This window comes from Aquila chrysaetos, chromosome 12, assembly GCF_900496995.4.
Source record: "Aquila chrysaetos chrysaetos chromosome 12, bAquChr1.4, whole genome shotgun sequence".
Taxonomy (NCBI): domain Eukaryota; kingdom Metazoa; phylum Chordata; class Aves; order Accipitriformes; family Accipitridae; genus Aquila; species Aquila chrysaetos.
Genome location: NC_044015.1, coordinates 5,468,984 through 5,490,735, shown reverse-complemented (window position 1 = coordinate 5,490,735; position 21,752 = coordinate 5,468,984). Strand labels below are relative to the sequence as shown.

General features: G+C 61.6%; 1 protein-coding gene across 18 annotated transcripts in view; it reads left to right on the top strand.

The window, feature by feature from the left end:
- UNC13A (unc-13 homolog A) overlaps positions 1-21,752 on the top strand; it is a 37,861-nt gene that overhangs the window by 13,518 nt on the left and 2,591 nt on the right. For 4 of the 18 annotated variants that reach the window (XM_030032979.2, XM_030032989.2, XM_030032973.2 and 1 more), the window contains 31 exons: positions 105-154; positions 1,341-1,428; positions 2,481-2,486; positions 2,794-2,865; positions 3,169-3,388; positions 3,636-3,863; positions 4,145-4,286; positions 4,697-4,866; positions 5,317-5,432; positions 5,536-5,699; positions 5,956-6,118; positions 8,136-8,204; positions 8,340-8,429; positions 8,587-8,721; positions 9,062-9,195; positions 9,401-9,486; positions 9,741-9,867; positions 9,955-10,051; positions 10,193-10,336; positions 11,340-11,423; positions 11,708-11,785; positions 12,065-12,153; positions 12,309-12,461; positions 12,609-12,732; positions 14,376-14,381; positions 16,251-16,289; positions 17,381-17,410; positions 18,627-18,683; positions 18,867-18,947; positions 19,080-19,227; positions 20,312-20,368. In XM_030032979.2, coding sequence (XP_029888839.1) covers positions 105-154; positions 1,341-1,428; positions 2,481-2,486; positions 2,794-2,865; positions 3,169-3,388; positions 3,636-3,863; positions 4,145-4,286; positions 4,697-4,866; positions 5,317-5,432; positions 5,536-5,699; positions 5,956-6,118; positions 8,136-8,204; positions 8,340-8,429; positions 8,587-8,721; positions 9,062-9,195; positions 9,401-9,486; positions 9,741-9,867; positions 9,955-10,051; positions 10,193-10,336; positions 11,340-11,423; positions 11,708-11,785; positions 12,065-12,153; positions 12,309-12,461; positions 12,609-12,732; positions 14,376-14,381; positions 16,251-16,289; positions 17,381-17,410; positions 18,627-18,683; positions 18,867-18,947; positions 19,080-19,227; positions 20,312-20,368 — 3,247 coding nt within the window. Of the gene's footprint in view, positions 1-104; positions 155-1,068; positions 1,148-1,340; positions 1,429-2,480; positions 2,487-2,793; positions 2,866-3,168; positions 3,389-3,635; positions 3,864-4,144; positions 4,287-4,696; positions 4,867-5,316; positions 5,433-5,535; positions 5,700-5,955; positions 6,119-8,135; positions 8,205-8,339; positions 8,430-8,586; positions 8,722-9,061; positions 9,196-9,400; positions 9,487-9,740; positions 9,868-9,954; positions 10,052-10,192; positions 10,337-11,339; positions 11,424-11,707; positions 11,786-12,064; positions 12,154-12,308; positions 12,462-12,608; positions 12,733-14,375; positions 14,382-16,250; positions 16,290-17,380; positions 17,411-18,626; positions 18,684-18,866; positions 18,948-19,079; positions 19,228-20,311; positions 20,369-21,752 lie in introns of all 18 variants that reach the window. The other 14 variants (XM_030032977.2, XM_030032990.2, XM_030032983.2 and 11 more) reach the window with 12 other exon arrangements.

Genomic DNA, 21,752 nt, shown 5'->3' with positions numbered 1-21,752 from the left:
CCGGCTGGGTGCTCAGCTGCCAGCAGGATCGAGCCCTGGGGAGGGCTGCCATGCCCACCGGGGGCTCAGTGCTGTGCCCATGACGGCCACCCCGTGTCTTGCAGGCCCGCGGGGAAGGCGATGGAGAAGCTAAATCCCTGTGGTTCAAAGGCGGGTGAGTATGTGGGGAAGCCAGTACTTTCAGACCCCTCCCCGGGGTCTCGTGGGCTGCTTTTCCCTCCTCATTAGGATATGCTTAATAAGCTTGTCGGGGGGCTGGCGTGGGGAAGTGTTGCCAAGCTGTGGGCATGTGGGGGGGCAGATTTTTGGGCTGAATGCTGGTTGCTCGGTGCTTTTGGAGGAGCCAGCAGAGATGGCATCACTCCGTGTCCCCGAGAGACGCTGACGAGGGGGAAAGCGAGGAGGTGAGTGGGTTGGGACGAGACTGAGCTGGGGTGGCAGCTCCCACTTCTCTCCTGCCATCTGGGACTCGAGTGGTGCCATGGGGACCCTGAACCTCTCACCCGGACGGGCTGTGGGTCTCACCCCCGTCTCCCCCTCGCAGGTGGCCCTGCTGCTGACCCAGGCAGAACCTGGCAGGTTTCCTTGAGAACCCACCAGATCACACTGGGGTTTTCTTGCAGACAGGGCTGGAGGCTGTGAAGCGGTGTTCCTGCCCGAGCCGCACTGCCTCGGTTTCTCTTGCAGCAGAACAGCTCGGTGCTCACCTTTAGTGTCCCAGAGGGAAACCCCGGCTCTCCTGTTCCACGCTGCAAAGCCAAAGCTAACTAAGCCAAATGGGCTATTTTTCTCCTGCATTTCACTGTCACGCCAGTGAAGCAAAGTATCTTCACATGGGGAAAATCGCAGTTTTCTGCCAGAATCCCCTTCCCCCCCAGTTTTTAGTCTGGTGATCCCTGCCATGGCTGGGGCGGTGGTGGGGATGGGAGTCCCACGGGTGGGTCCCAGGCCACCTGGGGGTTGCTCTGCAGTCCTGTCTACCAAGTCCCAAGTGAACATGGGGCAATAGCAGGGGGGCCCTTCCTGCCTCAGTTTCCCCTTCCCCGCTGACTCTCATCTCTCTTGCAGGCCTGGTGGCGGGCTGATCATTATAGACAGCATGCCGGACATACGCAAGCGAAAACCCATTCCCCTAGTTAGCGATTTGGTGAGGTTCCTCCTAATGCCTTGCACCACACAGCTGCCGGCTTCACTCCCGCTGTGCCCCACCGGACTGCGCCGCCCGCCCGCCCTGGCCGGCTCTTGCCGGGCGCCCGTGCCCTGCTCCCCAGCTGCCTCTAACATGGCTTATGTTTTCTGTTTTCTTTTCTCCGGCCTGGCTTGGCCGTCCCTGGCGGCAGGGGGGCGGCAGTAAGGTTTCTGCGCTGCATTAACAGCATGCCCGACATTAAGCCTGGACGCAAATCTCTCCCTCTAGTCAGCGATCTGGTGAGCGTGGTCCGAGGGGTTAAAGAGAGAGCACCCTTGGGTGCTGCTGGCCAGGCCTGCCCAGCCTCCTCCAGCCCTGGCGGTGGGGGGCGGGGGGGTCCCAGGCTGTTTTGGGGGTCTCCTGGCCCTGGACCTCGCAGTGGGGAGCTGTGAGGATGACACAGCTGGGCTCTCCCCACCCGAGGGTGCTTCTCTTTAACGGAGCTCCAGGGCCCTGTCCCTACACCAAGCATCAGCCCAAGGCTTCCCAGGGCTGCGTCTGGTTTCCCTTTTTTTTACTGGTGCTGCGTCCCCGGTCCTTTCCTGTCCTACCTGCCACAGGCTCCCTGCAGCTCGGCCCGTGCTGGTGCTGAGCAGATGGACCCATGTACCAGAGGAGGGGTAGCACTGGCTTTTCCGAGCTGCACAGACCCTATGCTCCTGTCCCCACCATTGTCACGCTGCGCTGCTACAGCCCAGTGCCCATGCTGGAGTCCCATCCAGCCCCTGGGCTGTAATGCACAGAGTCACTCTTCTGTCACCCACCTGGTGACAAGAGACAGCAATTTTGGAAACCGGACACCCTTTGCACCCAGAATTAGGTGCCCTTTGCCTCCTTCCCCCTCTCTGTACCTCGCCACCTCCACTTTGTGCCCTCCCCAGGGTGCCTCCATCCTGTCCCCAACTTGCCTGCCCTCTCCCGTCCCGCTGGCCCCCTCCTTGCTGCCCTCACCCCCCAGCCCGCTCCGGCAGCCGCTGATGCTTCTGCACTGTGCTGTGTTGGTGTCGGGGTTTTGTGGGTGGTGTTGGGTTGTGGGTGGTGATGGGGTGGGCAGAGTGCAGGGGTCCGGCAGGGCTGCTGCCTTTCTCTGCTGGGATTTGGCAGGCTGCAGCCAGTGCTGTAGCTTGGCATGAGAAACCCCCCCAGGGACTGGCCCAGTGCTGGGTGAGGGGTTGGTGTTGCCCCAATTCCCACTCGTTCCGTGAGGGAAGGGGCCAGGACTTGCTCTGCTGTGAGGTGGCTTGCACTAACGGCCTTTTATTCCTTCCTTGCTGGCCCTGGCTGCCTGCAGGCAATGGTAAGTGTCCCCCACCCCAGACTCCCCAGGGTCTCAGACACACGTCGAGAGGCTCTGCCCCACTGGGGCTGAACTGGGAATGCCGCAGGCTGCTGAACTGGTTCCAGTCCCACTGCACAGCTGGGTGGTGCTTTGCAGCGCTGGCATCACTGGGAGCTGGGCTGTCCCCACTGCCAGCCCAGTGCAGCCAGCACCCACCCCTGTCTGGGGTGGGGGTCTGTCCCAGGTGTTTTATGGGACCTCAAAGGAGTGTGGGAGGGGTACCCCATGCTCTGCCGGATTTGGGAACTGTGTTTCTTTCCCACAGTCCCTGGTCCAGTCCAGGAAAGCGGGAATCACGTCCGCGCTGGCCTCAAGTACCTTGAACAATGAGGAGCTGGTAGGTGCTGGGGTTGCCTGGGGTGTGGGTGGTCATGCTGGGAGGGCTGTGGGGATGTGATGAAACGAGGATGTGGGGTCTGTGCCACACCACATCCTCCTCCAGCAATGCCAAAGCAGCCAGGATGCTCACAGCTGCACCTGGGGATGGTGGTGTTTGTCCTCTGACCTGCTTGTCTACAACCAGCGGTCACATTGCACGTGGCCCAGCACCCGTGGATGGGGTCTCTGCACCCTGCTGCGTGGCTCAGCTGCTGTACATTGCCTGAGCTTTTCTCCCCCTCTCTCTTCTGTCCTTGCACAGAAAAACCATGTTTACAAGAAGACCCTGCAAGCCTTAGTGTACCCCATCTCCTGCACGACGCCCCACAACTTTGAGGTGTGGACGGCCACCACCCCCACTTACTGCTACGAGTGCGAGGGGCTGCTCTGGGGCATCGCCCGGCAGGGCATGCGCTGTGCCGAATGTGGCGTCAAGTGTCACGAGAAGTGCCAGGACCTGCTCAATGCTGACTGCCTGCAGAGTAAGGAGCTGTTGCCTGCAGCCTCATCCCTTCTCACTTTGGAGAGGGAGGAGGGAGCGGCCCGGGGAGAGCTGGACTCCTGCCTTGTGCATGGGGGAAGCGGTGAGCCGGACAGATCTGTCCTGGGCAGGGTGTTGACCCTTCCAGGTTTGAATTCATTCATGCACAATGGTCTTGGGAGCTCTCAGCTCTCTCCTGGATGCGCCTGCACCCCCGCCCCATCTCACTCATGGCTGTCCTCTCCCAGGGGCAGCAGAGAAGAGCTCCAAGCACGGAGCAGAGGACCGGACCCAGAATATCATCATGGTGCTCAAGGACCGCATGAAGATCCGGGAGCGCAACAAGCCGGAGATATTTGAGCTGATCCAGGAGGTGTTTGGGGTCACCAAGACCACGCACACACAGCAGATGAAGGCAGTGAAGCAGAGTGTCCTGGACGGCACTTCCAAATGGTCGGCCAAGATCAGCATCACGGGTAGGCACCGGTTGCGCCTGGCACCATGTGCTGTGGGGGACCACGTGGCTGTCCCCTTGCACAAGGATGCTGTGTGCTCCAACTCCCCTCCTGCCCCTCATCCTGCAAAGCGGCTTCAGCCCCTGGGGCTCTGCCGGGGGACACAAGGTGCCCGTTGTGGGGATCTCGGTGTGGCTGTGGCACTGACTCCTCTCTCTGTCTGTTCTCTCTGCTATATGTGCCACGCGTGTGCCTCGTGTGGATTGGGTGTGCGTGCTGTGCTGCGCCGTGCTGTGCTGCAGTCGTTTGTGCCCAGGGCCTGCAAGCAAAGGATAAGACGGGTTCCAGTGACCCGTATGTCACTGTCCAGGTTGGAAAGACAAAAAAAAGGACTAAAACTATCTACGGCAACCTGAACCCAGTCTGGGAGGAGAATTTCCATTTGTAAGTTCACCCCTGGCCCCTCCATCCCCCTCCCTGGCCACTCACAGTCATGCTGCGCTGCGCTGGCTGTCAGCACATCCCTGCAGGGTGGTGGGCAGTCAGCTGGGGCCTCATCCCGCCCCAGCTGAGGGTGGAGGACGACTGCTGGGTTCACTGGGAGTGCTGGTTTTGTGCCATGAAGGGTTTGGCTCCTGGCGATGGGGCTGATCCAGGCTGTGTTGAGGCTGCCTGGACATGGTGCAGAGCCCTGCCAAGCCCGCTGGGGAGGGTTGGTGCCCCCACATCTGCTCTCTTCCCCAGTTCCTGCCTGGTGCTGGGATGGTCCCCCTTGTTTAGGGAAACAGAGACTGTGGAGAGGCTGGAAAGGTTTCCCTGCTCATCCCGGGGCTTGCCCCTTCTCGCCTCCCCAGCGAGTGCCATAACTCCTCCGACCGCATCAAGGTCCGTGTCTGGGACGAAGATGATGACATCAAGTCCCGCGTCAAGCAACGCTTCAAGAGGGAGTCTGACGATTTCCTGGGCCAGACGATCATCGAGGTCCGGACCCTGAGTGGCGAGATGGACGTCTGGTACAACCTCGGTAACCGGCTGCCCCAGCATGGCCCACTGGCCCTGCGGTCCCGGGGGGATGTGCTGCCAGCCCTGATGTGAAGGCTATTCCAGCATATTAGTATAGGGTCTGCTGTTAAAAACACTTAATATCGAAAGCCATTGGGATCAAGCATTTCCCCGGGGTCGTTCTCAAAACCCTTTGCCCAGGAAGTCTGGAGCACTGGCCCTCTGCAGAGGGGAAACTGAGGCACGGACAGGCCACATCTCTGTAGCAGCTGGAGATATGGCCAAATCCCTCTCTGCAGTGCCTTGGTTGCATTTACCCTGGCTTGGCTGCACTTAGTGCTGGGCATCCCCTTGGCCCTGGCCCCAAAAGCCCCTCCGTGCTTGGAGCCCTCTGCCCCTCTCTGGGGCTAGGAGCGAGCAGAGTTGCTCTGGGGAAGCCTCACATCTCATCCCCCTCCCTGTACCCCCGCAGACAAGCGGACAGACAAGTCGGCTGTGTCGGGAGCCATCCGGCTGCACATCAGCGTGGAGATCAAAGGCGAGGAAAAGGTGGCTCCCTACCACGTACAGTACACCTGCCTGCATGAGGTGAGCAGCCCAGGCAGGCGCGGGGGGCATGGTCCCCACCCCAGCAATGCTACCATGCCACCACCGGTCCTGGGGACCTGACGGGACTCATTTGTACCTCCAGAACCTGTTCCACTTTGTGACGGATTTGCAAAACAACGGGGTGGTGAAGATCCCTGACGCCAAGGGGGATGACGCCTGGAAGGTGTACTTTGATGAGACGGCACAGGAGATCGTGGATGAGTTTGCCATGCGTTACGGAGTGGAGTCCATCTACCAGGCCATGACGTGAGTCCCTCGCCCTCCACCCTGCTCAAGGGGGCTGCGCCAGCCCTGGGTAGGGGGGGTCACTGTTGGCATCTTCCTCCCCTGCTGCCGTTTGCACCCTCCTCCCCACCACGGCTGCAGACGTGTTCCCCTGGCTCTCTCACAGCCGTGCACCCCTCCCTGCCCTTCTCTGTGCGTGCACCCCAAACCCCGCACCCCCTCCTACAGGCAGCCCCTCCTATGGCCCCCCACCCTCACGTTCCGCCTCCCTTTACAGGCATTTTGCCTGCCTTTCCTCCAAATACATGTGCCCGGGGGTGCCGGCGGTGATGAGTACCCTGCTAGCCAACATCAATGCCTACTATGCCCACACCACGGCTTCTACCAACGTCTCGGCCTCCGACCGCTTTGCCGCTTCCAATTTCGGGGTAAGTCCGATGGTGCGTAAACACTCCTTCCTTCTTCTCTCTCTTCTCTTGGGAGGGGGTGGGGGGCTTGGGGGGTAAAAAAGGCCATGCAAAACACCCCGCTCCAAACTGCAGCTGGGCAGCAGGGGGATCAGCCCCTGCTTGCCCCAAAATCCATCCTGCTCCCGTTTTGCAGGAAGGAAAAGAGCCACCACCTTCCTGGGAGGAGGTCTAAATTTGATCCCCAAATTATTATGGTAAAACCACGACTGAAGTCCGAGCGGACTGGGGTGCTGGGTGGCGGTGTGACAGGAGGGGAAAACCTTGGTGTCAAAATCACAAGCAGGTGGCAAGGAGCCATCCCTGCAGCTCGCCAGGAGTTTTGCATGGCCCTGTGCACTTTGGGCGCACCCCAGGACCACTGCAAACTCGCCTGGCTGTGCCAGCACCCATGGGTGCCCGCTGGGTGCTTCGCTTGCGGCGAGCGGGGCGAGTTTGTGCCGGGGCCAGGTGTGCCCTTGGGGATGTGGGCGAGGAAGGGCTGAGCTCTTGCCCCGGCTCCCCCCCCGTGTCATCCCAAAGGCAGCAGGTGATTGCTCTGGATGCACAAGGGTCGAGCCAGGATCAGTGCCCAGCCCTGGGTCAGGCAAAGTGCTGGGTAGCCAGGGACACAGCCAGGGCCGAGAGCAGCTCCAGGCAGCAGCTGCTTTGGCTCACTTCCCAGTTCCCGTTGCAGGGGGTAGCTAGAGCCAAGCAAGCTGTGCCTCCGGGTCACGCAGGAGGAGGAAATGGTACGAAGAAAAAGCGCCTTTTCTCTAACATGGAGGGTTTTAAAAACTTGTTTCTTTCTCTTTTTTTAGAGAGCCTAAGGTTGGGTCCTAAAGTGCCCGGCCGTGTCGCTTTAACCCCGAGTACCCGTCGTGTCCAGTTTTAAAGCGCTGCAGCCGTTCGGTGGCGGGGACGCACGGTCTCGGCCCAGAGCCTGGCTTTGCCGTCTCCGGCGGGCGAGCGCGCCGAAGGTTTGCGGTTGCCAGCGCAGGCTGCGGGCTTGGCTGAGCCGCGGCCAGGCGGGTGCAGGACTCACTGCCCTGTCCCGTTCCCCTGTCTTCCCCCCACCCAGGACACGGGGAGCTGCTCTGGGGTCTCCGGAGCCCTGTGGGGCAGCCCTGACCCAGTGCAGCCAGTGCTGGGGGGGGAACCCAGGGCTCTCATGGGAAGCCCACGGGGTTGTCCAAAGCCCCCCCCGGCAGAGATGCAAAGTGAAACGCCTCCTGACAGCGTTTTGGGGCAGACTGGTTGCTTTGCCCTCAGTTCTGACACCCGATCCGCAGCCCAACGTGGGATTTGCATCCTCCTGCCTCATGCTACCTGGACAGGAGCTGGGCTGAACTGAATTAAAGCCACTCAGCCCCAATGGAGACCATCTGCCTGGGGCAGTTCCCTGCCCACATCCCTCCATGCAGCCTGGTCAGGCGAGTGAGGAGCCCATGGAGGCACCCAACTCCTGGGGGCCATCCCGGCCTTTCTCAAAGCAGCTCGGCCCCGAAGATGGGTGACTGCTGCAAAAGCCCAGCTGCTCTTTCCCTGCCCTTTTTTCCTGAGCTCTTTGAAAGCTTCAATCCATGGGCCATGCAGCCCAGGGGCACAATCCTGCACACCTCTCCCTGCTCCTGCCCCGAGCCCAGGCTCGGAGGTGTTCGAGTGGGCAAGGCAGATAGAGTAGCCGGTCCCCGCTCCGGCACTGAGCGCCAGCGAGAGCAAAGGGGATGCACGGTGTTGCCTCTCAATGCTGTACTGCGCCGTTGATGGCTGCCAGTGAGCCCCGGCCACCAGTGAGGACATGCTCTTCTCCGCCGGCATCCTGTGCCCACGCGCAGGGCTCTGATGAAGGAAGGAGGGAAGGAAGGACAGCAGCACAGCAGGAAGGAGAGGGATGAGCCAGGGGCGGCACAGGCTGGGTTGGGGGCAGAGAAAGCTGGTGCAGCGGGGAGGGGGGACGGTCCCTGCTGCCTTTCCCCCATTTACCTGGCTCTGGGGTGTTTCTCCACAGAAGGAGAGGTTTGTCAAACTCCTCGACCAACTGCACAACTCGCTGCGGATTGACCTCTCCATGTACCGGGTAAGGCGCCTGCCGTGCCTCAGTTTCCTAACCTGTCTAATAAGGTCTGAAACAACAGGTGACTGTTTTCTCCCCCTCCACTCGCCCCTGTGAGAGTTTTGTGTGCAACACTGCTCCTTTCTTCCCCTTTGGCAGAACAACTTCCCTGCTAGCAGTCCCGAACGGCTGCAGGATCTCAAGTCCACGGTGGATTTGCTGACCAGCATCACCTTCTTTCGGATGAAGGTATTGCTGGGGCCCCACTCACCCCATCCTTCTGGTGGGGAGCCTGAGCCTCGCTGGCCCCAGTTCTTTGCAAGGCTGGGGTTGTGCTGGCCCTGTGGTAGCTCCCGGGTGGCTGGCCGGGTCTGCCTCCAGCACCGCTCTCTCCCCGCACACCCAGGTCCAGGAGCTGCAGAGCCCCCCACGAGCCAGCCAGGTGGTGAAGGACTGCGTGAAAGCCTGCCTCAACTCCACTTATGAGTACATCTTCAACAACTGTCACGAGCTGTACAGTCGCGAGTACCAGACGGACCCGGTGCGTGGGTCGGGGGGAGCTGGGACGCACTGGGATGCTGGGTGCTGCGGGGGGACCTCGCTGCCCCCCGCTGACCTTCCCCATCCCCTGCCCTTCTCCTTCGTGCGATGCTCCTGCTCCCTCTCCAGAGGGCTCAGCCCCATGCAGGATGAGCCCCAAGCCTTGGGCAGGGTTTGAGCCCCACTGCTGCGGGGTTGAGACCGGAGGCCAGACAAGGGGGGGCTGCATGGGGGCCTCCAGGGTGTTCCCAGAGCCCTCCTGCCTCCTCGTTAGCCCCGCCAAGAAATCGAGACCCGCGAGTGGGGTGACCGGAGCCTCCGCTGTGTCCCCATCACTCCAGACTAAGAAAGGCGAGGTGCCCCCCGAGGAGCAGGGCCCCAGCATCAAAAACCTGGACTTCTGGTCCAAGCTCATCACCCTGATAGTCTCCATTATCGAGGAGGACAAGAACTCCTACACGCCCTGCCTGAACCAGTGAGTAGGTGCGGGGAAAGGGGACCCTGCTTTGCACCCTGGGGGATGCCCACACGGTGGCAGCAGTAGCTTTAGTCCTTTGGAAGCGGGTTGTAACATCCATTCTACAGATGGGGAAACTGGGGCAGGTGGGAGGTGTGGGCGGGATGTATCTCCAAGAGGAGGGCTGGTCCACGCCGTGTCCGTGCTTTCCCCCTTGTCCCAGGTTCCCCCAGGAACTGAACGTGGGGAAGATCAGCGCCGAGGTGATGTGGAACCTCTTTGCTCAGGACATGAAGTACGCGATGGAGGGTGAGTCCCCCCATGCTGCCCTGAGCCAGGTGGGGGAACCAGGCAGGAGCCACACTCTGCTCCCACCTCGCCTGTTCCCTGGGCAAACCCATTTCACCCCCTCATCAACACGATGCCTAGCTTATATCCCACCCAAGAAGCACTTCCATCTTCACCCCGTTACCCTGGCATCCCCGGAGCTGCTTTTGGAGCAGCTGCCCCCCAGGTTTGGGGCTTGAAGCAACACCCGCATGCACGTGCCTTCCCCCGTGTAGAACACGACAAGCACCGCCTGTGCAAGAGCGCGGACTACATGAACCTGCACTTCAAGGTGAAGTGGCTGTACAACGAGTATGTCACCGAGCTGCCCTCCTTCAAGAGCCGCGTGCCCGAGTACCCGGCGTGAGTGCAGCCCTTGGGGGGCAGGGGAGGGGGGTGCTTGCACCCTGGGGGCTGGCTGGCCTTACCAGGGATGGGCCTCTCTTCCAGCTGGTTTGAGCCCTTTGTTATCCAGTGGCTGGATGAGAATGAAGAGGTGTCACGGGATTTCCTGCATGGAGCGCTGGAGCGGGACAAGAAGGATGGGGTATGAACAGGACTGTCAGCGGGCACAAGAGCCACAGCCGGGGGTGGACAAGGGGCTTGTCCCTTGATGCCCAGTGTGTCCCCATCGGGGCCAAAATCTCCCCTCCCTGCCTCCTGCTGACACTGCCTCTCACTCCTCCAGTTCCAGCAGACGTCAGAGCACGCGCTCTTCTCTTGCTCCGTGGTGGACGTCTTCTCCCAGCTCAACCAGAGCTTTGAGATCATCAAGAAGCTTGAGTGCCCTGACCCTCAGATCGTTGGGCACTACATGCGAAGGTTTGCCAAGGTGGGCAGCTGCCAGGGTGGGAGCCACTGGGCCAACAATCCCAGCCCTGGGGGTCCTGGGCTCTCTTTGCTGCCTCCCATACAGCTGTGGGCAGCAGCATAGGGCAAACATTACACCACCTCTAACAGCGATGCTCAAGCAAATGTGCCACCAAAAGACCCTGTGGCTCTCCCAGCTTTGCTAGCACAGGAGATTAGCTAATTAATGAATTAATTGGTTAATTAATCTAGATTAATTAAATGCCACTGGCTTTCTGCAGTGTGGGAGGGAATTGCATGCAGGCTTGATGGCTGATGCCTTCACAGCTGTGCTGGTGAGGACGTTATCAGGTGAATACTGAAATACACCTACAGCTCTGCTCACAGGTGTCGGGGCCCTGAGGGCACTGATAGGTCTTAATGGCCCTGAACAGCCTCACCTGGAGCCACCACCCACACACCCAGCCCTGCCCCTATTTAAACTCAGTCTAGGGCCATTAGTAGAGCTGGTAGTTTCTGGCTTAGTTGTATTTTCCCATAGGCTTTGCTAATGATTGTAGGACTGTGTCTGAATCTGGCTTCTTTTACCAAATGTGATGATGGCCCACAGATAAGCTTCCTAGCTTGATCTTAGATGTGTCTCATCACTGCAGACTCACTTGGAGATCCAGACTGTCAGTTGAACCTGGCTGCTATTGCCCAGCCTGCTTGCCTTGCTGGGTACCGCAGGACAGGCCCTGTCTGCCAAGGACCCTGCTGGCCTGGCATCCTCTTTGGCAGCCTGCCCTTTAGGGAGCAGCTGGGTGGTGCTGTGCTCCGACTGCCAGATGTGCTGGATTTGGCTTCTGGTGGCTGTGCCTATGCGCTGCTGGTGCATCTGTGGGACTGGAGGGTCTAGGGGTCTCAGGGTGTATCCAGGCATTGGGTTGTTTCACTGCTGTGGGACTCATGGTCTCCTTCTCTCCTTCCTTCCTTCTCTTTGCTGCTGTCTGGGTGTCTTTGTCGCTGCCCTCGTTTGGCTCCAGACCATCAGCAATGTGCTACTCCAGTATGCTGAGATCATCTCCAAGGATTTCGCCTCGTACTGCTCCAAGGAGAAGGAGAAAGTGGTGACGTATCTCCCTTCTGCTTGGCACCTGCCTGGTGCTGCTAGGCAGGACTGTCCACACACGGTGGCCCCGGCCATCACCTCGGCTCCAGAGCTGGTCCCCATGACGCAGGTCCTGCTCTCAGTCTCTGTCTGATGGCAGTCCCTGAAATGCTGCCAGGCAGGGCTCTGTACCATGGCTGTTCTTGTGTCCCCCAGTGCAGGGTGGGAGGGACCTGGGGCAATGGGCAGCTGTTCCAGCCACATTTGTTGGTGCTGACTCCCCTCTCCATCCCACCACTGCAGCCCTGCATCCTGATGAACAACATCCAGCAACTGCGTGTCCAGCTTGAGAAGATGTTTGAAGCCATGGGTGGGAAGGAGGTGTGTATTGGGGGTCTCCAGGTGGGAGCCCTGTGGAGGGGCTGTATCAGTCCCTTCTCCCCAGAGGCAGGCACTTCCCCGGCTCCGCAGTGCTGGGAACACACCCCAGTTCCTCACTCCTGTATGGGATCACGCTGTCCCACCCCATGGTACCCTGCTCTCCCACCATGTCAGATGACTGATGGGCTTCACCCTGCCCAGGGGTGCATTTGGGGCGCAGAGACCCCCCAGGGCTGGGCCAGGCACCCTGACAGCTTCTCCAACCTGTCCTTCCTCCAGCTGGACACAGAAGCCAGTGATATCCTCAAGGAACTGCAGGTGAAACTCAACAACGTCCTGGATGAGCTGAGCCGAGTCTTTGCCACCAGGTACACCTGGGAGAGAGGGGGTGGGTGGTGGGCCAAGGAGAGGTTTGGAGGTCCAGGAGCTGTGGCTGGGGCCAGCCTGGGGGGTCTGCTTGGCCAAGCGGGTCCTGGGCGCAGCTGTGGGGGATGCTGAGCTGCCTGGGCGTTGCGGTCCCCAGTTTCCAGCCGCACATTGAGGAGTGCGTGAAGCAGATGGGTGACATCCTGGGCCAGGTGAAGGGCACCGGCAATGTCCCTGCCAGCACTTGCAGCAGCGTTGCACAGGATGCTGACAACGTCCTGCAGCCCATCATGGACCTCCTGGACAGCAAGTGAGTGTGGGGGGCAACAGGGACCCTCACCCTCCCCAATGCCTGCCGTGTGGGGAGTGTGGGGGACCTGCAGGGTCAGGGTGACCGGGCAAGGGGTGGCATCAGGGGTGCCATGCCGGGACCTTCAGCCCCATCCTCTCTCTGCAGCCTGACGCTCTTTGCCAAGATCTGCGAGAAGACAGTGCTGAAGCGGGTGCTGAAGGAGCTCTGGAAGCTGGTGATGAACACGATGGAGAAGACCATCGTCCTGCCCCCGCTCACTGACCAGACGGTGAGTGATGGAGAGGGGGACCAGGGACAGGGGACCCTGCAGCTGAGACACAGGTGGCTGATTGAGGCCAGTGTGGGACATTGATGGCCAGGTGCCCACGCTGGCTGCTGAGGGGGTGGGGACTTTGGTGGCCTCCCCAAACCTGCCCCTAGCTCATGGCCAGGGAAGGGATGGAGGAGAGAAAGGTCATCCTTGACCCAAGTGCCCGGTGCAGCCCAGCACCCTCTTGCCTGGCTTTGCCAAAGGACCTTCCTGTCATCTCCATCATGGCACCAAAAGGGGCACTGGTCCTTTCCTCTCCATTCTTCCCTCTGAGCTGGGGCAGTATCCCATGCCATGCTCGTCAGCACCGGCTGTAGGCACGGTCCCTGTGCCAGGAATTGAATCGGGAAGCTCCTGGAGTGCGGGGAGCCACGGCATATTGGCCTTGCTGTGGGGCTGGGGTTGCCTGGGGAGTAGGGACTGGCTTTGCGGGGATGGGGGTGATGTGGGTATGGGGGGGTATGTCCCTGCAGCAGGGCTGATCTCTTCCTTGCTCGTGGGCTGAACAGGCTCTAGAGGATCAGAGCAAAGCCCAGGGAATGGTCCCTCCTCAGAGGGAGGTTGCCTACAGGCTTCGAGGCTCCGTATCGCATCGCTGTGTGTCTGTCCTCCCCCACACGTAGCCATGCACCCTGAAGCTTCCCAGTGTGGCTGTTCCCTCAGGGTCGGGCAGGGAAGGGTGACACCAAGGGCTCTGAGCCAGCCACATATCTGTCCCTCTCGGTGGCTTTTGTCACTGTCACAAAGCTGGGCTCAGGCTCTTACTTGCAGTCCCTGGAGCCACCGGCTGCTGTGTTACCTTTCTGGGGCTGTGGGGCTCTTCATGCTGTGTCTGTAAGGGACAGCACTTTGGTGACCTGTCAGCCCTCACCTCACTGGCACCTTGTCGCAGTCCAGAGCCCCGCTCAGGTCAGCTCTGCATCGTACCCGGCCAGGCTTGCACACTCTTGGCCAGAGGTGACCAATTCTAGCAGGAACACTGCTGCCGCTGGGTCCCAGTCGCCGTCCCAGTCCCTATCTCTGTCCCTTCCCGGCCATGTGTGGCTATGCTGTGTTCTGGAGGCAGCGAGCCCTGTGCTGAGGGCAGAGGAGGTGGCATGGACGCGTGGATCTGTTGGGCGATTTTCCTGAGGGGAGGCAGTCCTTGGAGGGGGCCGTGCTGGGGCTGGTCCCTACGGCAGGGGACAGCCCGCCCAGGGTGGCTCTGGGCTCCAGGCTGGGGGTGACCGGGCAGTTTGGCAGCGTGGAGCTACGTGTCAGAGCTGAACGTCGAGTGGGGTCCGTCAGCTCCCTGGAGCTGAGTCACCCTGGGGCAGAGCCCCATTGCCACAGTGAGGAAGGACTGGGCAGGTTGGGATGGGGCCACTTCAGGGCTGTGGAGATCTGTGGTGCGGGTGACAGGGCATTGACACCAAGTGCTGTGGCACGTCAGATGGGGGACACCCGTGGCTCTGCCGTCCCTCCTGGCTGGTGGGGGTTGGGGGGTGGCCAGGGCTGGTACCTAGCTGTGGGGCAGCTGGGGCTGGGGAGGATGGAGGAGGGGGCCGACACTCATGTCATGGTTGTTCTCTCCAATTGCTCCGCTCGCCTCTCAATGGCAGATGATTGTAAGTACGGCAGCTCCCTGTCTGTCTGTCTGTCTGTCCGCTGTGTGTCGGTCCTGGCCTCGCCGGTTTTTGTCTTGTGTGGCTGCCCGTGCCCTGCCCACACCCTCCTCCGGCTCCCGACTTGGTCCACCTCTGTGGTCCCCATCCTCGTGCTGCCTGCTTGGCACTGGCTCCTGGCGGGCATTTGCCCGTGGCCCCACCTGGGTTTGGGGGGTTGAAAGGTCCTGGACAGTTTCGTGGTGCCTGGATGTGGGGAGGTGCAAGGGTTAGTGATGGGGTGGGAGGGGATGGTGACGGGGCAGTGCCATGTAATCGGGGACAGCCAAACCCAGGCTGATCCCATCTTGCTCCATGCTGAGGGTGAGAGAGGCCACTGGAGACATGAGCAGGGGGAGCAGTGCGTGCCTGGCAGTCAGGGCTGCTCTTCCTGACCCCTTGTGCCTCAGTTTCCCCTTGAGGCCCTGGCTGGGGTGTGGCTATGGTGGGCACCGAGGGCAGAGGCTTTCCCTGCCTGCGGAGAGGAGCATCTCCCTGGGACACGATCGTCCCTGGCCCGGTTGCTCAGTAGTGGGGCAGGTTGCTGCCACAAGTTATGAGACTTTTTCCCTGGTCAGGGTATGGCCCAGGGAGCCCGGACTCCTGGATTCCCTTCTTGGCATTGCTGCTGGTTCCCTGCATGGCTTTGACTGAGCAGTTTCCTTTTGTCCTCTTCTGCTCAGTCTGTGGCCGTGGGCTTATGGCCCATGGTGCAAGGGAAGGGCCACGTCCACTCCCAATCCTGCCCCCGCCCCTGCTTTGACCACAGGCACCTTCACGGGCACTGGTGGTTGGGTGCTGGATGCCAGTCCCTGTGGGGACGAACGCCCGTCCCCTGTCCCCCAACACCTTTTGTGTCCAACAGCAGCATTTGGAGAGACCCTGGGGGTCCCTGAGCCTCCCCTCAGACCTCACGGGGACCCCATGTCCCAGCCTTGCTGAGGCTGCTGGGGGACTGCGGTGGCATCAGCTCTACAGGGTACAAGGTCGTCTTGTTCACCCATCACCCTGTGCCTCAGTTTTCCTCCAGGGCAAGAAATCCTTCTGGCAGCCCTGCTTGGCCCTAACTGTGCTGCTTGTCCCTCCTGCAGTCTTCCCTGCCAGCTGACTCCCCTGCTATCCCCTCCTGATTCAGATGTGCCCCAGACCCCCCCCCCCCCCCAAGAAGCTGGTTAGGACCCCCCCACATGGGCACTGCTGCCCCATTTTACACTATTTCTCTTGCCACTGCTGGGCTTGGGTCAGTGTGGGGTTGTCACTGGGGTCAGCGCTGCAAGGACCAGAACTCTGCGTGCAAAACCCAAGCACAGCTGTCTCCTCCCCAGCATTGTGAGCATCTGCCAGAGCTGGAGGGGAACGTGGGGGCACAACAGGCTGCCCGCACACGGTGCCAGCTGGCTCCTGTCTCCCTTTATCCCAGTGAGGGGCCAGTCCCCCATGGGCTCAGCATCCCTGTATCCCAGCAGGGACCAGCTACCCATAAGCCCAGCATCCCAGTGTGGGGACCAGTTCTTCATCAGTGCAACATCCTGCGTTCCAGTGGGGACCAGTTGGCCCAGCACCCCAAAGACATCGGTCCCTCGCTGACGCAGCATCCCTCAGGGGACCAGTCCCCCACTAACCCAGTATCCAGTGGGGACCAGTCCCCCATGGGCCCAGCACCCCAACAGGGACCAGTCCCCCATTGACGCTGGTTGTCCTTTCGGAGCTCAGAAACGTCTTTGCTGCCAGCTTGCGGCAACCCCATATACCCAGCCTTGCCCCACACCCCCTGTGTCCCGTCCCACGCTGGCCCCCCACCCCACCACTCAACCTCTGACATTGCTTCTACAGGGCACGCTCTTGAGAAAACATGGCAAGGGGACAGAGAAGGTAAATAGCTGTGGGCTCCATGTGTGTCATTGCCCCGTGGCCACGCTCGTGGCCCCGCACCCGCCTGCTGTGGAGGTCCAGGCTTGTCCGTGCTTCCTCTGTCGTGCTGTCTGGATGTGCCATTGCCTGCGTGGCGTGTTGTGTTGAGGTGTGCCGTGTTGTCCGGGACGTGCTGCCTGTGTGCAGGATGGGGGCAGTGACCTGTGTCTGTGTGTTGCCTGGGGTAGAGAGTGGGTGTCGTGTGATGTTTAGCCCCCCGTGGGTGGGTATGTGGGGTGTTACCCATCCCCAGGCAGGCACTGGGGATGCTGCTCCACAGCCCTCGGCACCCCTCCAGGTGCCTGGCTGGGACAGTGTGGGGACAGGGTGCCCAAGCATGGGAGAACCCAGGCACAAACCTGTCCCACCACTGGGGGCTCAGGAAGAGGTGACCCCCAGGATACTGGGCCGTGCTGGGGATGTGCAGGGCACACTGGGGGCCATGGAGCTGCTGAGATCCCCTGGACCTCTGAGCCCGCTTCCCCCTGATGTGGGGGGCCTCAGCAAGGCTTGCTGAGCCCCAAAACTTGCCAAAAGGGATTTCTCCAGACACACGGGCTCTCCCTCTGTCTGGGTGCTCCCCACCACCAGACTGGGGGCCCAGCACAGCCCTCCAGTCTGCCTGCTCCCAAAATGCAGCTCTCAGGAAGAGCCATGCCAGCATCTGTCTGGGCAATGCCTGCAGCTCCCCCCGGCTCTCCCCCTCCTCTCACAAGGGACAGTTGGTCCTGCCCCAGTTTGCTGAGCATGCTGGGCAAGCTGCTTTCCTCCACTTGCTGCTATTTCCCGAGGCCCAAACAAGGTGGGGAGCAAGCCTGCCCCCACTCAGGAAGAGACCTGGCACACTCATCACAGGTTCACCAGCAAGTGCACAGGGCTGAGCCTTTGCAGGTGTGAACTGGTGCTGAACCAGTGGCACCAGCGGAGAATGGGGCGCAGCCAGAGGAGACTACAGGACCGGAGCCCGCACGGCTGGGGGATGTGGGGGGCCCAGACCTGCGGCTGGCTGCTGCTGGGGCCACCAGTAACTGTCCCTTGCTGTTCTCTTCCAGAGCAGGGTGAAGCTGCCCAGTCACACTGAAGTAAGAACATGGCTCTTCTGCTCCCCACTTGGCTCTGGTCCCTCCTCTCGCCTCCTCCCAGTCCCTTGTCCTGTGCGCTGCAGGGTTTTGGGGGTCCCAGCTCAGTACAGTGTCCTGTCGTGCTGTTTGGGTGATACCAGTGTCCCCAGCTCCCAGCCTGTTCACTGGCTGGGGGAGAAGGGGACAGCAAAGGAAGGATTAATGGGACAGAACTTGGGTGGGGGAGCACAAAGGGTTAATGGGGGTACAAAATGAGGGCATGGGGGGGCCAGACCCCTGCAGAAGGTCATGGTTAGTGGGATAGATGCTGGGGTTTCTTATTGCTGGGAAGGACTGGAGCTACTGGTGCCTGGAGGGGGAAGGAAGTGGGAATTGCTGGCTCTGTCCCGCTGGGCCCCAGTTTACCCAGTTGCATGTTGCACACTGGAGGGCTTGAGAAGGGGAGCTTGCGCTCAGCCCTGTAAGCAGGTGCCAGACCAGGGAGGTAAGAGGGATCTGCCTGTGCCATGGGGCTGTGTCTCCAGGACCTGTGCCAGTGGAGCCCATGGAATGGCTTCATGGCCCCTGCCCATGGGGGTGGCATGGCACAGGGCAGGCAAAGGTGGCCAGGGGCTCCCATCTGTGGTGTTCCCTGGGGTGCAAAGGGGCCGGGAACCTCCCTGGGGCTGGGACTGGGTATGGGTTCAGGTGGCAGGGGGGTGTTTGGCTTGGCTGCCAGCGCTATGGGGTACAGGGGGGCTGCGCCGCATCCTCCCCGTGCCCACTGTCCCCCTGCACTCACCCTCTGCTCCCCCCACCCCAATGACATATGATGTGCCGTGCCGGGCTCTGTTGGATGCAGAAGTGGGTGCTTGGGCACCACGGGGAGCAGGATGGGACCCTTGGGCCAAGCTGCTTGTGCTGAGCAGGATGTGAGGTCCCTGATGCCAGGGGGCTGTCGTGCCCTGAGGTCCCCAAGCCCCCAGCCACACACCTGTGCTGAGAATTCAGGGGCTGGGCTGGGGGCTGCCAGCCCCGCACCTGCATCACCATGCCTGGCATGGCCAGTGGCCCCTGGGGCTCTCCGAGGAGCACCTCTCCAGCCCCCTGAAGCTTGGGGGGGCCGGGGGAGTCCCCGGAGCTGCAGGAAGCTCCTGGCACTGCGTGCCCAGCCTGGCCGTGGCACCCCCAGCCCGGCCGCTGACTGGGGCCGTTCCTGTCTCTTTGCTCTCTGCAGGGCACGCAGATGATTTTCAATGCGGCGAAGGAGCTGGGGCAGCTCTCTAAGCTGAAGGTAAGGGCTGGGAGGCTGGGCTGGGTGGGGGCAGGCAGTCTGAGCTCCTCTCTGCTGGGGCGGGTGACACTTTGCAGGCTGGCACTGTTGCAAGGACCCCACCAACGCTCATTTGCTGGCACAGCTGGGGCGAGGGGAGCGGAGCCCTGGTCCCATGCTGAGAGCAGGATTCGTGCCCTGCAGGACCACATGGTGCGGGAGGAAGCCAAGAGCCTGACCCCAAAGCAATGTGCCGTGGTGGAGCTGGCGCTGGACACCATCAAGGTGAGGGCACTCTGGGGTACGAAGGGGTGCCCCTGGGGGCTCTAGCCCTGAAGCACAAACCCAGGGGGGCACTGGGAGGGGGGCAGTTCCAGCAGAGCCACTGAGGACACTGTGGCCGTCTCTCCCCTCTAGCAATACTTCCACGCCGGCGGCGTGGGGCTGAAGAAGACATTCCTGGAGAAGAGCCCCGACCTGCAGTCGCTGCGCTACGCCCTGTCCCTCTACACCCAGGCCACTGACCTCCTCATCAAAACCTTTGTGCAGACTCAGGCTTCACAGGGTAGGACGCACTGCCCTGGGCCCCCACCCGGGCCCCCTATCCCCACACACGGGCACGGCTGCCCCGTGGTCAGGGCCCCACCGTGCCTCTGTCCTGGTGGAGTTGGGGGCCCCAGCCAGGCTTGTGGAGGGGTGGGAGGGAAGGATTTTACCTCCCATGATTTGCAGGTGAAGAGGGGCTGTGGGTGCCCAGAAGAAGCCTGGCACCCCTGAGTCCCTCACCAGCAAGAAGAGTGTGTCCCCAGTGCCAGGGCATGGCTGGGCTGGCACAGAAATGGGGCCCATGGGTGGGGGAGAAGGTCATGCGTCACGGTGTTTGTCCCCTCTGGATGGCCCCTGTCACCTAGAACAGACACCTCTGGTCCAGTGCTGCCTTGGAGCTGCTAGTCTCGGCCGAGCAGTGCCAGTCTGGCCAGGGCTCAGACCTCTTGCAGGATCAGCTGGATCCAGATGCAGTGCCAGGGCCTGTCCTGGGCACGCTGGGTGCCCCACATACCCCATGATTTGGGATCTGTCCAGGATGCCGGGTGCCTCTCAGGCACGTCCCCCGTCCCAGAGTGATGCAGTGCAGGGTGCTGGGCACCTTCCAGGGCAGGGCTGTATCTTTAGCTCTAAATGCTGCCCTTTATTTTGTCCCTTGGCTGCTCGAAGAGGGGACGGATGCTTGGTGGCAGTCATGGGCCATCGCATAGTGCCCCAGCCAGGCTTGTCTGCGTCCTTAGGGAGTGGGACGTGCGTTTGCTGTCTGTGCGTCTCCTGTAAGGGGCATCTGTCCTGTCTGTGCCTCCTGTGCCAGCCATGTCAGGGGGTGTGGGGTTAGGTCCGGTGGGTGCCAGCACCCCTGGGTGCAGTCTGGCCTCAGGACCCCCTGGGCTCAGAGCTGGGTGGTACCCGGCACTCCTGTGTTGCTGCAGTGTTGTCCAGATGCTTGGCCGTCCATCTGTCTGTGAGATCTGATCTTTCTCTCTCTTTGTTTTCTCCCCCCTCTTTCACTGTTCCCGTCCCCCACGCACGTCATCTCCTTCCTCCTCTCTTCGTCTACTCTGTGCTGTGTCTCTTGTCTCTTTCTCTCTCCTTCCCACTAGTTCATGGTGGGAAAGGTATTAGGTTTACCCTTAGTGAAGAAATTTATCCTGAGAAGGGTACGTGTGCCGCTCGCCTGCCCCTGCACCTGCCTGCTGCCGCCGGCCTGGGCTAGTAACAGTCCCGGCACTGCGAGCCGGGGTGGCCAGGAGCCCTGTCCCAGCACCGCTGGCCTTGGGGACCTCTTGTGTGGGCAGAGCTGGAGCCCTCTGCCCACAGACTCACACTCCCAGGGCTGCTTGGGGCTGAATTTGGAGGAACTGTGCTCAGCCGTATTGACCACCCCCCAAACCGGGGAGGGGGGCTGTGTCCCATGGGGATGGGGGTGCCCGCCTTCGCTTGCAAGCTCTGGGTACCCCCCCTTGTCCCCAGTGCTGCTGCCTGGGGGTGGGCACCTGCCACGACCTCCCTGCAAGCTGGGGAGCTATCCCAGTGGGACGTGTGGTCCCAGGGGAGGCCATGACCACGTCCGTGTCCCATCCACCCTGCTGCCAGAAGGACCATTACTAGCCTTGCTCCGGCGAGCTCCGTCCACCTGCCCCGGGGCGTAAGGAATGAGCCCAGCTCCATGGGCCCTGCTTGGCCTCCATCGCACCCTGCCGGAGGGGCTGGGACTGCACCCCATGCTTGGCCTCCCGTACCCAGACACCCCCTCCTCGCCCGCCATTGCCTCCATTTCGGCTCAGCATGCGGCACTGCCCGGGTGGCGGGTGCCTGGGGGGATGGGGTGCTGAGGTGGGGCGGAGGATGAAGGTGGATGGAGAGGAAGGTGTGCCATCGCCAGCCTCCCCCCCAGCCTGGCACCCTCGTCCTGGGGGCCATGCAGTGACACGTGGGGATGTGTCCTCCTTTGCACTGTTATTTCCACCCTGGGAACTTTCCGCTGAGCTCGGTTTGATCTCCTCAGCCCCGTCTGACTCATGGAGCCTGTCCCTCTGCCTTGCACTCCCTCCTTCACCCATGGGTGCATGCACGGCTCTTGGCGGGGAGGGAGTGGGCTGGGCTGTTGGTCGCAGGTCACCCGAGTTCCCCAGGCTCGGGGACCCCAGGGCTTGATGTGGTCCCTGAGATAGAGGGAGCAGGTCAGCCCCAAGCCCCTGCCAGGGCCGCGGCTGCCCTGTGGCACAAGGGCCGGATCGGGTCCCTCCTGCCCGGTGCTGTGCCCATGCTCGTAGCCATGCATGGAGCACTGACACCCCCCCCATGCCTATAGTAGGGGGAGCTGGGTCACTGTCCCCTGCCCCATCCCACCCAGGCACCTCTGCCCCTGCCTGGGCAAGGGGGGGCTCGCTGGGCCCTGCCGATGTGGGGTGGGATGACAGGGAGCCAGCCTGGTGCTGGGGATGTCCTGCCGAGCCCCAGCCCAGCCTGGTGCCAGCTCCAGCTGTCCTTGACAGTTGCACACCTATTCTGCTGTCCCCAGAACTCTTTGGCAGAGGCCAA